This window comes from Neophocaena asiaeorientalis, unplaced genomic scaffold (assembly GCF_003031525.2).
Source record: "Neophocaena asiaeorientalis asiaeorientalis breed wild unplaced genomic scaffold, Neophocaena_asiaeorientalis_V1.1 scaffold206, whole genome shotgun sequence".
Classification (NCBI taxonomy): domain Eukaryota; kingdom Metazoa; phylum Chordata; class Mammalia; order Artiodactyla; family Phocoenidae; genus Neophocaena; species Neophocaena asiaeorientalis.
The window spans coordinates 2,103,755-2,117,216 of NW_020174578.1; the positions used below are offsets into that span (position 1 = coordinate 2,103,755).

General features: G+C 43.4%; 1 gene segment (V, D, J or C); it reads right to left on the bottom strand.

Annotated features, from left to right (window-relative positions):
* Positions 1-5,654: 5,654 nt before the first annotated feature.
* Positions 5,655-7,851, bottom strand: LOC112408437 (T-cell receptor beta chain V region LB2-like). The segment is given in 2 exon segments: positions 5,655-7,648; positions 7,782-7,851. Coding segments are annotated over 2 exon segments (558 nt in total).
* Between the last annotated feature and the right edge of the window lie 5,611 nt (positions 7,852-13,462).

The following is a 13,462-nucleotide window of genomic DNA, read 5'->3' on the forward strand; positions in this document are numbered from 1 at the left end:
GGCAATTAGGAAACATCTGCCCCACTCATCCAATGATATGCAAGGTAGACCTTGACAATATTTAAATATTTAAACTATGTGGTTTACCCCCATCCCATCTCCTGCCACTCCCCATCCAAGTTCCATATTAAACATCATCCTGAACTTGGGTCATCACCCTCCCTTGCCACTGTGTGTTGGTAAATGTTTGACAACCAGCTCTCTGGAGGAAAATACAACAAGCCCTGATTTGTGGTGTCTGCTGATTACTGTGGTGTAAACATCCCTACTATGGCCGATTTCAAGCTATTAGCATGATGTCACTGACATTAAAGTTGGGAAAGACGTTGTACAATGGGCCCTCATGAGCTGTAAAAGCCAGTTCCAGCAACAGCTGTTTCTTGCTTTACTTTTAATGTAATCTTTTTCGAATATATTTGAGGTTGTGAAAATCATTTTCTTGATTCAGTTGTTTTTAGCTTTATAAAAACTGTGTCATGCTTTACAAAACCTTACCAGGGTTAGTTTTTGTAGTTGGTATTAAGATTACCTATAGAATTGCTCATCCCTGTAGTGCACTCATTCTGACGGGCGTATGTAGTTTCCCACCGCGTGAACATACCACAGTTTACTCATTCGCTCTCTCGTCAATGCATCGGCGCCTTGGTTGCATGTTTTGCTATCGTGAACAGTGCTGCTGAGAACAGACTTTTATTTATGTCTGCTGCGTGATTAGCACATCCCTTGATGTAGTGGATTTGTTGGGTCATGGAATAAAGGAATGACCAACTATATGAGTTAATGCCAGTGTTTCCAAATTGTTTGCATCACTTATGCTCACAGCAGGAATCCTGTGGATCCAGACCCCCTCTAACAGTTTATATTTCTTTGCTAATCAAATGGGTATCAGCTTACATATCATTGCATCTTGCTTCATGTTTCCTGATCACCAGTGGGGTCAAGTATCTCCTCATGTGTTTATTGATCATAGATGATTCTTCTATTAAGTGTATGTTAATATCTTTTGCTTTTTTTATCGGGCCATACAGTATTTGTGGTCAATGTGTGATTTTTCCTAGAAAGGGATTTTTTTGAGGGGTTTACACTCACTGCTCCACTTACTATCTTGTGGCTTCCGACAGAACTTTCTGGTTTTATAGACAAGACTTGTTGTCTGAAGTCTTTCTTATTTACTCTGTCTTCTCTTCCCTCTGACACCTCTGTTGAGAGACAGAAACACATTCCCTGTGAAGGTTCGGGGCATGCTCTGTACCTGGGTTTAAGGGGTGCACCCCATGCAGTCCTACCCTGTTTATTCATCAACCCCAATACTATATATAGCACATCCCTGAATTCTTTCAAGAGTGAACATCTCTACTTGGCCTCCTAATGATTCTGTTTATCTTGAGGGCCTAGGACGGTGACAAGACAGTGCTGAATTTTCTTGGAGAGACAAATGCCAGAGTTTATTATAAAAATACACAGTGCATTATAGAAGCACTTTGAGATGTGCCTATAGGATTATGTGTTGATTTATCTAAGAAGATATGATTAACATATGGCAGAGTCAGAAGAAAAATCCAGGTTTTGTAATTTTCAGCCCAGGGAACTTTCCAGGTTGGTTGGCCATTTATAGGACCAGCTCCATTCCCATATGGCTAGCTCTCTAACACCATGCTTTTTCCACACTCCGTACTCAGATATTTTCTCTCTCTTTCTGCATACACACGATCACAGCTGACTCAGTCAGAGAGGCTGTGGTTTTTCTCTCTCCACACCTCCTTCCACGGGGCTCCATGGGTTTGGTGGGGTCGGGGGTGGGAGCTGTTACAAAGGTTCTTGTTTGGGTCTCTCATCTCTGCCCAGCGCTGTGTCTCTGACACCACAGAAGTAGAGGCTGCTGTCTGCAGGATGCACATTTCTCACCATCAGAGATGAAAATGTGAGGTTTGGGTGGCTGACGGGGTACTTGGTCTTGGTATAACCTTGTTCGTATGTGGCATCAGAGCCCTCATTAGAAGTGGCTATCAGCACGAGGCCCTGTTTTGGGAACTGATGATACCAATACACAGTTGTGGCTTGAAGTGTCCCTGAACGGCACTGGATGGTCACAGACGCTCCACTCTTACAGATAGCCCTGCTGGGATGTTGAGAGACGAGAGCACTGAGCCCAGAGCCTGCTGAGACAGAGGTCAAGGAGATGAGAGGCCAGCAGGACAGACAGACATGACCACAGGCAGAAAAATCACAGCCACGCTCGCTCACCTTTCTCTCAGCTCCCCGAGAATCCTGTTTGTTTTGTGAAATCTTCCTATCCTAATCCCCCGTCTCCCCTGACTGGCGACTTCTCACCTCACCCTTTACAGCTCCAGAGAGCATGGATGTTCCCTCTCATTTTGATCAGTGTAAAAAACCCACAATCTCTGGCTGTCACTTCACTCATGCCAACACACACGCACACTTGCCCAAACTACTCAGATAATAAGGCCCGTACTGGGTCCCAGAAGCAGCAGAAACACCAACATCTTCAGGACCCAGCCTCACACCACACGTCTCCGAAGAGAGGTAGGACCTTGCTCTTCAATCTTCCTTCTTCCACCCCTAGAAGGAGGGACGACTGTTTATGTAATCCTAAAGATGCTCAAATCTGCCTCCTGGTGGCCATCATTGCCAATGATGCAGGATCCATCGCTCTTTCTGAATATCAAAGAACCATACAAACATTGCTGGAAGGGGCCTCAGAGATGTTCTAACTCAACTCCCAATTTTATAGAACATAAATTGAGACCTAGATCATTGCAATGACTTCAGTTTCTTAGTCTTATATAAGGAAAGAGCTATATGTTTGTGTAGTAAATGACATTATAGTTAATTCTTTACTTCTATAACATATCCTCAAAGTAACCAAGACAACTCACTAGAATGAGTGATTAACTATGTTAATCACTAGAACTATGGCTGAACATAAGAAATCCTAGACTAGAAGCTCAATGTTTCTTCACACTGATAAGGACACTTCCTCATCTTCTCAAAGAAGTATGTATTTCATGACTGTCTTATGCCAAGCCCCTCATACTGATGGACTTAATACTAAGCATATCTATTTATTACAGTCTGTATGTCTGTGTAAATCAACGTGGAGGCTAGGAGGATAATTTATAGCTATTTCATCATGATACAGGTCGTAAGCTAAGCATTGGACAATGGAAATAGCTTATAGGAGATCTAGGGAATTATTTCTGTTTTGAACATGCTAGAATATGTTCTAAATGGCTCAGGCTTGGAAATGTATAGCAATTTCAAAGAGGTTAAAGATTTTTCTCCAAGGCAGTATACTTTCATTTTCATAACAACCTCCTACTTGTGTTTTCATTTAATATTTAGTTCTTTTTACCTGGAATGGGTAACTTAAAAAGGTGGAATTAGAATTTGATCCATCAAATTGTATTAGTACTCTAGTGACATAGATTTTTATCATGGAAATTACTGCATACTACATATTACTATACACATAATACTGATATATGTATTAAAGGCCATCTGACGTGCGCTTGTGGTTGGTTTCTTTTTTATGATTGGGGTAGATCACATTAGAATGGGATCATCTCCCATTATAACTACTTTTTCTGCAAAGAGCAGGTGAATGTGCTTGTAATGGGTTACTTCTGGTACAATATTATGACACATGGGATGAAGTGGCCGGAAGCTCCTGGATCAGAAGACAATCTTTCTACTCCTTTTGAGGACCACCAGCCATTAGGTATATACCTGCAGTGTTTTATATTACTTAACTAAGGAGGAAACAAATTTCCCAGAATTTTCTTCGTGTTATAGTTCTTGATTAGAGTTGACTTCAAAAACAGTATTTGCAAATGAAGCAGCTGTCATTATGCTCTGAAGTCGTCATTGGTCCAAGGCAGTGAGGGACAGGATCAGAAGTATCAATTTTTCATACTATGGTAGCTACTCTTCAAAGAGGGCACCAGATCGGGCTTCCCTGGTGGCGCAGCGGTTGAGGGTCCGCCTGCCGATGCAGGGGTCGCGGGTTCGTGCCCCGGAAGCACACCTCCCAGTATCCACATTCCTCTAAGTCCCTTCCTCTTGAATCTGGGCTTGCCTGAATGGAGGTGATGCTATGATTTTCCAAGCTGGGTCATAAGTAGCCTTGTAGATCCCACCTGGGTCTCTTGAATTCTCACTTTCGGGGAAGCCAGCCACTAGGTAATCATTTTCACTACCCTGAGGCCACCATGCTGTGAGGAAACTCACCTGACCACGTTGAGGGGCTGTATGTAGAAAGAGAGACATGCCAGGCTGGTCCACAGCCGTTCCCGTCACCTCAGGCGAGGGATCAGGCATGTGCGGAAAGAAGCCACCTTGGATGTGCAGGTAACTTGAGCCTTAAGGTGTCTCCAGCCTCAGGGACTACCTGATCGTGACTGCATGAGACACCCCAAGTGGGAACTGCCCAGCCGAGCCCACTCAGCCCACAGGATCATGAGACATAATACATGTTTAAGTCACCATAGTTTGAAGTGGTTGTTGTTATCATTGTTTTTCTAAGCTTTTAAAATGAGATATAAAGTACACATAACAGACTGCACAAATCTTGAGTGTACAGCGTAGTGAACTTTCACAAATGAGTACATCCTCTGGAAAAACCCGAATGAATTTTTTGGCCAACCCAATATATAACTATCACCCAGATCAAGATATAGGACATTTTCAGAACCCCAGAAGCCTCCCTCATGCTTCTCTCCAAGTAAATTAAAAATGCCCTCAAATGTAGCCACAATTTTAACTTTGTATTATAGTCTGTACTCTGGCTTCTTTTTTGTTTAAGATTATGTGTATGAGAGTCATCCATGATTGTGCAAATCATATTTGTTTTTTTGCTATATTTTATCCTATTACTAAGTGTAACTCTATATATTCATTGCATGGTTGATGGACTATTGGGTGTTTTCCAGTCTGAGGTTGTCACGAATAAAGCTGCTGGGATAGTATGTTTTTCTCACATATCCTTTTCTATTTCCTCAAAATTCTGGAATATTTCTTAAGTTTGTGTACAGTTAAATTGGTTTTCTGACTTGCCTAATTTACTACTGATTGCTTCCAGTATATTTAAATTCAGAAATTGGATTTTATTTTTCCATAAATTGTTCTTCCTAGGTGATAGATGCAATGGCTTCTTAAAACTTGCTAAGAAAGCATTTAGTGATACTTTAACTTTTTTGACTTTCATTTCATACAGTAACTCTTTTACAACTTGGTTATGGGAATGGGGGCTATTATAAAATTTCACAACTAAAGAGTTCTTTTCAGTACTAGGACCACTCTGAAAAAGTAAATGTTTCAATAGTTTTAGAGTGGACGTTTTAAAATCAAGTAAAGTCCACCTGCTTTGTTTCATAAATTCTTCCACTGACGGGAAGAAATCCGTATCCTTTCTGGTTATGCCCAAGATAAAGAAAAACAAGATTACCTATCTCTTAAAAAATTAAAAAAAAAATTTTAACATCTTTATTGGAGTATAATTGCTTTACAATGGTGTGTTAGTTTCTGCTGTATAACAAAGTGAATCAGCTATATGTATACATATATCCCCATGTCCCCTCCCTCTTGTGTCTCCCTCCCACCCTCCCTATCCCACCCCTCTAGGTGGTCACAAAGCACTGAGCTGATCTCCCTGTTCTATGCGGCTGCTTCCCACTACTATCTATTTTACATTTAAGATTACCTATCTCTGACTGTCCTCCCTTTAATTTCCTTTCTTTCATTGGACAGATAGCCTCACCCCCTCCCAGGATTTCTGGAGCATGGCTTCTACACAGGGAGCAGAGAGCTCGAGGGGCTGTGTCTCCTACCGGTCTATCACTGTATCAGCTAGCTCAGGGGAGGACTGATTTGGAGGCATCTGTGAGCATGGTCTGGACAAAGTAAAGGATCTTAGATCCATCCATTCCCAACTATCTCCTTACTATTTCAGAGAACACTAGCTGCAGTGAGGGCTTGGAATTCTCATCATGTCACATTTTAGTGTTTTAAATCCTATTCAAGGGGTTAGCATCTCTTTTCCATCTCTGTTTCTCAGTATTTTGGTGCTAGTGTGAATATGTGGGAGAATATATGGGAGAAGAAAGCCAAAGTTAACACAAAATTCAAGAAGGAACCCGAATAAAATGCCTGGCGCCAAGGCTTGTACGTAATGGTCAGGGACTCCCCACGTGTTCCCCAAAATTGCTTGTCCCAAGAGACACAGGGTCACACCGAGGAGACTGGGACTCTTAAATGCTTCCAAGAATGATTTAAAAATATGTTTAATACAGCCTTTTTAGCTGTATGCGGTGGGAGGGTTAGTCTGAATAACATGGACTGTCAATCTTTTCTAGAAACAGAACTATGTGATTAAATATTTGTGACAAAATGAAGTCCCAAGAATTAACACACTTGCCTTCTAATTTCATAGATTGGTGGCAGACCACAAAAGGAGAAAATATACACAAAATATGAAGACCATTTGCAAAATAATACTGACCACCTGTCAGCTTATTAGTCATGCAAACATTTCTCTGAAGCCTGACTCTTCTAAGTGCCAAGCTTACATTTACAAGAGCCTGGTAGGTATTTCTACGCACACATCCAAGGAAGGCCCACTAGAACTAGAAGCCCAGTTTTGTTTAATAACGTTGCTCCACCCAGTTTCCCAAATTTTCTCCTATTGCCATATTCCGGGGAGGAGGTGGTGAGCATCTTTTCCCTATTTTATCTCGTGATTTTCTCCTGCCATAGTTCCCTAAGCCTGTATCACTATGCTGGTGTTTTTCCATCTGGTGGTGAAATCCTACTCACATTCGAGTTTCATCTCACATTTTGCCTTTCCTTTGAAGCCCTTCCTGATGTCAACAGACAGAACTGACTGTGTTATTTCCTGCACTCCACTAATACCTCTGATGAAAGCACACATTCTATGATGCTTGATTACAGTACGTTTCTACACATTTCTCTCCCCACTAGACTTTTATTATCTTTCTGAAGGAAGGGACCATTTTCTGTTCATTTTTTGTTTTCCAGTATTTGGTAAAAAAAAAAAAAAAAATCTGGGTTGTGAAATTACCCTCTCCTCTCTCTCTGATGTAGGTAGATATGGATAAATAGGTTTATGTAATTTTAAACATCAACTTAGTGGATCGCTGAATTGTGATGGCGCCAATTCCACAGCGTGCGCTGTTGTAGCAGCTGCTGTGGCTGCTTGGTTGAGCAGGAAGAAAGGGGGCCGACCAGGGTACTAAAAACAGAAAAGCCCCGCCACCTGGTGGGGAAGCAGGGCTTGGGCCGCATTTATGTGCAGAGGGGAGGTGGCTTTGCTTCACTGTGTCAATATTAGTGGCACAGAGATAGAGAGCCGTCTGGTCCTTTTGTGTCGATGTCAAGGTGAGAGGAAACAGTGACTTCTCCCGGGAGGCACTGTATCCTTCAGCTATGTCTCCTTTCTGAACATCCTTTACAACTTGAGAGTAGTAGATCAGTCTCAGCCCTTGTCCTGGGTCCTGTCGGTACCAGTACATGGCGTCGTAATCAAACTCCTGTTCACATTTCAGGGTCACATCTCGTCCTTCCACTTTGAACAGGTATTTTGGGGTCTGAGTGACCCTGCCATCCACAGTGCCTATGGAAGAAAGGGAGTGGCTCTGGGAACACGGCCCAAGAGGGTGTCTAATGCTGCTGCCATGAGGGAAAGGCTTAGCTCTGGAGCTCAGCCCCTTTGGGACAGGAACTTGCTTCCTGAACCCAGGACTCACCTGCTCCGAGGAGACAAAGAGCCACACAGCAGATCACCTGGTTGCCCATAGTGGAAAGGGGGTCTCCTTGTAGCTCTGAGCACAGACAAATGAGGAAAGAAACTTAGCTCTGGGGCTCCCCCTGTCTTAATGGGTGGAATCTGTCATAAGGCCAGAAAGGATAGTTGGATAGAATCCTGGAGATATTCAAGACAGGCTCCCTAATATGGCAGATGAGGAGATTAAGAACAGAGATCTGAATCACTTGCCACCCCCCCTTGTGCCTCTCTCCCCAGAACTCTGCATTTTGTCTGGTCCGGATGGGTGGTACCACCACATTTCCAGGCCAGAGCCTGGAAATGATTGGCCCACGGGTTTTCACCTTCCTCGTTATGGTGACGTTTGCTTACTATGGGAGCATAGTAGGTGCTCTGGTCACCCAAGAAAGCAGAGTTTATTTTTAATCCCATCGCTGCCATAGTTACTGCTCCAGATCTGTAGCAGAGGAGGAACAGAATTAACATCAGGTTGACACTGCCTCCCTTACTCTTTGGCCCCTGTATTCTATTACTTTAGCCCTGCACATCAAGAGTTAAACATGAGAGAAATGTTGCTTGTGCCCAAATAAGTTCCCTTAAGAAAGTCCCCATCCCACAGTCCCAGGTTCATCATGGCTATTACTTGTTGTAGATAAGTTTGCTTTCAGCCTAGAAACCTTGCGAATAAGCAGAGATAAGAGTGGTAAAGTAAAAATAACTGCTAACAACTTGAAGTTTTTGTTTTTTTTTTTTGAAAGAAGGAGCGTGATTTTATTGAAATGTTTTTAGTACAGTGTTGGAAGATCTTCGAATCCTATATTCTTTTTTTTTTTTCGAATCCTATATTCTAAACCGAGACAAGCACTGCAAATGACGTAGTTCCTCCATCTATTTGACATCATATCTACCAAAGGAAAGCTATACTACGAACCTCTTTAAGTTGGTTAATGTAACTTAAGTTGGAAACTGAGCAACTCTGGTATATTCATGTTTCTCTGGCTCCCCTTTTCGGCTAGATGTACGCCAAGTCAACTGCCATGCAGCAGAGTCAGACGGGACCAATATATTTGGTGGTTTCACTGAAACGTTTCCACATAAGCAGCAAGGGACGCACAAGTTCTGGGATTAAGCTGCTCTCAAGGCCGTCTTCATCATCTTTTTTGAACTAGACCATCAAATAGTTAAGGGCTACGTGGCCGCTGCGCAGGGCTACGTCTAGTCTCTTTAGTTGACAGATGTACCAGAGTTTTGCAGAAGCCTCGTAATGCAGCCTTGTGAACAAGCAGAAGAACAAAGAAATGTTATGCTTCCCTTGAAGGCCAGGTGGCTCCAGGAAGTCTGCTATCTGCCTTTACCCTTTATTATTAAACCCTCCGGCTTCCCCTTTTTCCTTAGCATAAAAGCAGCCTGAATTCTACTGCAAAATTCAGGACATTAGTCTACCATCTTGTCGTCTTGCTGGCTTTCCGAATAAAGTCGCTATTCTTGCCCCAATACCTTGTCTCTTGACTTACTGGCCTGTGGTGCATGGGGCAGTACGAGCTTGGACTTGGTAATGAAACTTGACAAGCCAGCCAGGAATCTTGCTGCTCGTGGCCAGCTGGCCCTGGTCAGGGAATTTTGCTTGGCAGGGCCCTAGCAGCAGCCAGGACCTCTTGTCCTGGGGATCCTCCTTCAAAAGTCCTCAGAGTAGCATCAGTTGCCCTAGCGCTTAGCAGCTGGAGCAAACACTTGACATTTGGGAGTCAGCAGTCTCCGTGCAGTATGGCAAGTCACTTCGGTGTGTACAAGCAAAAACTCCCTTCCCCTCCACCCCGGGCTTTCCCTGTCTGGAATAAGCGCATTTGTTTTGCATTTGTGTGGGGTACCCTGTCGAAGAGGTAAATAGTTGTTAGATTCTACCTGATTTGTGAACCAGTTCATTTGTTTCTTTAGATGCTAGCATTTGGTTTTGGGAGCACCACTTGTGCTTTGTTTTTCTTGCCTTTCTGTTTTTTAAAAGATGGGAAACATTTCATCCATCCCTAAAGAAAACTCACTGGTCGCATTTGGAAAAATTGTCTGATTATAGCTGTGAACCTGTGACAGAAACAGATGACATTTAATTGCAGAAATGTCTGGCCACGTTATTCATCGGCATCTGAGGAACGGTGGCGTCTGAATGGTTCTCTGAATTATTATACAATCTTGCAGTTAGAGTTATTCTGTGAAAGAGCGGGGGAAATGATGAGATTCCTTACATGCAAGCATTTACGTTGTTACATCAGGAAGAGAAAAAGTCAGACAGTTGCTACCTTATGGTACGAGGGTCTGAAAAGAAACTCAAGAGAAAAATCTGTTCTACCGGAGGACAAGGAAGGGAATGAGAGTGAGGATATATTGCTGCAAACCTTAAATCCTCCTCTGGCCATGCTGGCTGTCCCTGCATCTGCTCTAACCATCCTCATGCAACTGATGTCCATCCCTTCCATTGCCTCCTGTTTCTATACCCCAGCTCCTGACACTGAGGTGCGGGAAGTCCCTTCTTATAGGATCAACTGGAAAATCTTGTGTTGGTTCCTAGGGCACAACGACGTGGTCTGGTATGGTCATTTAAGACCCAACTGGGCACTCAGTTTAGCCCCGGAGCCACCTCCAGGGCAGGGCAATTTCCCATTATCCTGTAGGGAGCCTCAATGAGAATGGCCAGCCAACTGGGTATTTGAGGATGCACAGTCCATTTTCAACCTCAGATTTGTTTAACTGGAAGGACTGAAACCCTCCATATAGAAAGGATCCTTTTCAAATGACAGAATTGTTCACTTGCATTTTCACTACCCGCCAGCTTTCACAGGCAGACATTTGTATTCCCAACATGAGGCTTACCGGGCGATGAGAAGATGGTGGTCACGGATAAAGCTAGAGAGGTAGCACACCAGCTCCACCTAGTGGACCCAAATGGTACACCCAAAACTCACTCGGCAGTACCCACTGCTGAACCAAACTGGGACTCCAGTGAAAGAGGGATGCTCTTAACAGAGCACTACTGTAAGTGCGTCTTGGCAGGGCTTCGGAAAGGGGGGCACCAAAACAAAAGAGTGTGATTCAGCAAAAACAAAATAAACCCCCTCTGAGTTTTTGGAAAGAATATACTGCACCTATAAATACTACACTGGTGTAGACCCTGAGGCCCCTGAAAACACTTGAATGGTAAACATGAATTTATCAACGTGCCCCAGATAGCAGGAGAAAATTACAGAAACTAGATGGTACATTTGAAATGAATCCTTCTCAGTTGGTAGACATTGCTTTTACAGGTATTTAACAGCAGAGAACAGAGGCAGAAGAAGGAAGACTCAAAGAATATTACTCAGCCATGAAAAAGAATGAAATAATGCCATTTGCAGCAACATGGATGGACATAGAGATTATCATACTGAGTGAAGTAAGTCAGACAGAGAAAGACAAATATCATATGATATCACTTATATGTGGAATCTAAAAACAAAGGGTACAAATGAACTTATCTACAAAACAGAAATAGAGTTACAGATGTAGAAAACAAACTTATGGTTATTGGGGGAAAGGGGGTGGGGAGGGATAAATTGGGAGATTGGGATTGACATATACACACTACTATATATAAAGTAGATAACTCAAAAGGACCTACTGCATAGCACAGGGAACTCTACTCACTACCCTGTAATGGCCTATATGGGGAAAGAATCTAAAAAAGAGTGGATATATGTATAACTGATTCACCTTGCTGTACACCTGAAACTAACACAACATTGTAAATCAACTATACTCCAATAAAAATTAAAAAAAAACCGAAATGCCACTTTTCTGGCTGCCACATTGGATTCCAAAAGAAAAGGCAACTATCACTAGGCAAGGAAATATGCATGTATTATAAAGAGGAGGAGCATTGGAAGAGGGGATGCCCCAGACCGAAGAAAAAGAGGATTGAGGAAAAGAAAAGAGTTGAGGCCTCCCAGATGGTAGAGAGAGAGGAACGTTCAGATGATGAATAAAGCAGCCCAGGGGCTCCCCTGGATTTGTGGCACCCAATTCAAATATCCCCACCAGAGCCCCAGTTAAAACTGACAGTGAGGAACAAACTGATTGACCTTCTAGTAGACATGGGTGCAACCCATTCCACGCTAAAACACCCACATGGCACACAGAACACCTCAGTCCACCCCTGATCATTTTTACAATCATTGGAACGTCAATTAGGAGACCTGACAGTTTCTTGTATGTGCCTGAATGCCCTATGTCTCTCTTGGGTTGAGATCTCCTTTGTAAACTAAATGCTCAAGTGACTTTTTCGCCAGGACATCTTGATGTATGGGTCCCACCAGAACACATATTTAAACCTACAGATGGCTCTCATAGAAAACCCAGAGAAGGAGATGGAACTTCCTCCCCGCTGAGGTCTACGAAAAGACCAAAAGTATGGGGTGGTGGCACCCCAGGAAAGGCCAAAAATGTAAGGCCAATACAAATCCCATTAAGAAAGGATGCCGGGACACCTAATCTAAAATAATATTCTCGGATGCAAGAGGCCCAGAAGGGAATATAGCCAATTCCTGAGAGATTCTTAAAAACGGGACCAATTAGATCTTGCAAGCCCCCATACAAGACCCCTATCCTCCCAGTTAAAAGGCCCAACTCAGCAGAGTGTCACTTTGTTCAAGACTTCAGGGCTATTAATGACACAGTCCAAGATCTGCACCTTGTGATCCCAAATTCGTATACTCTGCTCACAACTATTCTGGGAGAATATGGCTGGTTGTCAGTTTCACACTTGAAAGATGCTTTTCCTTTGCATCCCTACTGCAGAGAGTCACAGCAGCTATTCACCGTCGAATGGCAGGACCAGAAACATGGGTAATCCAACAATATTCCTGGACAGCCTTACCTCAGGGGCTTAAAAATTCTCCTGCATTTTTTTGGAAGAGTGCTGGTTAAAGACCTCCAGGACGTAACACTAGATGAAGGGTCCTTGCTCCAATATGTGGAAGAGTTGCTGATAGCGAACCCCACGTATGAAAAGTGTCTACAAACTATCATTAAACCTCTGAATTATTTGGCTGAATATGGATATAAAGTCTCTCCAGAAAATGTCCAGGTATGTAAGCAGTGGGCCACGTGTCTGGGTTTTGCTTTATCCCAAGGACAATGAGATCTATCGCCTGGCAGAAAACAGGCAAGTACAGTCTTAGGAGTACCTAAGACTCACGGACAACCAAGGGGGAATGGCAAGATTCTGTCGGATTTGATCCCGAATTATGGGCTCACAGTAAAGCCCCTCAAAAAGCTTTGAAAGAGTGCCAGGGGTTCCCTGGTGGCGCAGTGGTTGACAGTCTGCCTGCCGATGCAGGGGACGCGGGTTCGTGCCCCGGTCCGGGAAGATCCCACATGCCGCAGAGCAGCTGGGCCCGTGAGCCATGGCCGCTGAGCCTGCATGTCCGGAGCCTGTGCTCCGCAACAGGAGAGGCCATGACAGTGAGAGGCCCGCGTACCGCAAAAAACAAACAAACAAAAAAAAAAACCCTTAACTTAATCACACCTGTAAAGTCCATTTCTGCCATCTAAGGCAACATGCACAGGTTCCAGGGATGAAGACATGGGTATCTTTGGTGGTGGGGAGCTGGGGGTTATTATTCAGCCTACCACACA